At 61.5% G+C, this 1,157-nt stretch overlaps 1 protein-coding gene across 1 annotated transcript in view; it reads right to left on the minus strand.

Annotated features, from left to right (window-relative positions):
- VOLCADRAFT_87246 (uncharacterized protein) overlaps positions 1 to 1,157 on the minus strand; it is a gene marked incomplete at both ends in the record, with an annotated part of 6,090 nt that overhangs the window by 747 nt on the left and 4,186 nt on the right. Inside the window, 3 exons of the mRNA XM_002946983.1 lie at positions 52 to 191; positions 453 to 614; positions 893 to 920. Coding sequence (XP_002947029.1) covers positions 52 to 191; positions 453 to 614; positions 893 to 920 — 330 coding nt within the window. The remainder of the gene's footprint in view (positions 1 to 51; positions 192 to 452; positions 615 to 892; positions 921 to 1,157) is intronic.

Here is a 1,157-nt window from a genome sequence, read left to right on the forward strand (position 1 = left end):
CCTCCTGCAGCGGCAGCAGCCGGGGCACCCTGAGCAGGCCGCTGCACAGACAGGGCGGCCGCACTGGCACCAGCAGCAGGCGCCGCCCCTGCCGCAGCCGGCCTGGCAGCCGCTGCCACGGGACCTGCTTGCGTGGCGCCTGCCGCCGGCTGAGGAAGCGGTGGCGTGGCCGTACGCGCGCGCTTGGTGCCCTTCGGGACGTTGCAAGGGATATGGCGGCATGGGGGGCGGCAGGAGTGCTGTATTAGGTCCCGGCGTCCTCTCGGCATCACCCGGTTATCAAGACACGGCTTTGGGTTTGGTCGGGAGTGCAAAGCGGGCAGCCACGAACCCGCACAGCCCAAGCACAAGCCCAGTGTAATCCCACCCTGAGCTGCGAGTAGCCCACCCTGCCCACCCACCCGCTCCAGTTATAACCGCAACGTGCAACCAGCAATCCTTCCCCCGCTTACATCTGCCGCGGGCCGGGACTCCTCCGAAACCTTCCGCTTCGTCCCTGCAGCGGCCGCGGCTACGGCAGCCCCTTGAGCCGGTGGCGGCTTGGCGGCTGCTGGGGGCACTGAGGGCGGCCGCTGCGGCGGCTGCGGTGACGTCTGGGTCTTGGGCTCCTCTTCCTGTAGGTTGTAATGGTGGCGCACACCGAGCGGGGTTGCGATGCGGCACATGACTGCTGGACTTGAATGTTGCTCAAACTGAAACCTTAAAACCTCAAAACCTCAAACTGTAGGTTTTCTAAGTGAGACGACAAAAAATCAAGGTTTTCTGTGTATTTGGCGAGAGCGTACTCGGTTGAATATCGTTGGTGTGTACGGCTGGACCGTATCGGGCTAGAGTAAGTCGCAGCAGTCCGGCGGAAAGAGTAATTTCGCGAGTTCATAGCGTCAGTACTGACAGGTTTCCACTGCGGCTTCTGCCCTAATCTACAGCGTTCAGAAGCAGAGTCGCTCGGTAACCAGGCTCGCCCCCTCCCACGGAAGCAAGCACAACTTTCTTGCCTGCAGGTACCCCTCCGTCTGTACGACCCCTAAGCGGTAAGGTAACTACTCAAGAAAACCCAAGTTAGCTATGAAAAGATACCCTTCTTTCCCGGAGGCTTGAATCCATTTGTGTGCACGGACACCGGAAGCGGGCCGAGTGCGTACCCTCCAGCCCAGACT

This window comes from Volvox carteri (genome assembly GCF_000143455.1).
Source record: "Volvox carteri f. nagariensis unplaced genomic scaffold VOLCAscaffold_4, whole genome shotgun sequence".
Classification (NCBI taxonomy): domain Eukaryota; kingdom Viridiplantae; phylum Chlorophyta; class Chlorophyceae; order Chlamydomonadales; family Volvocaceae; genus Volvox; species Volvox carteri.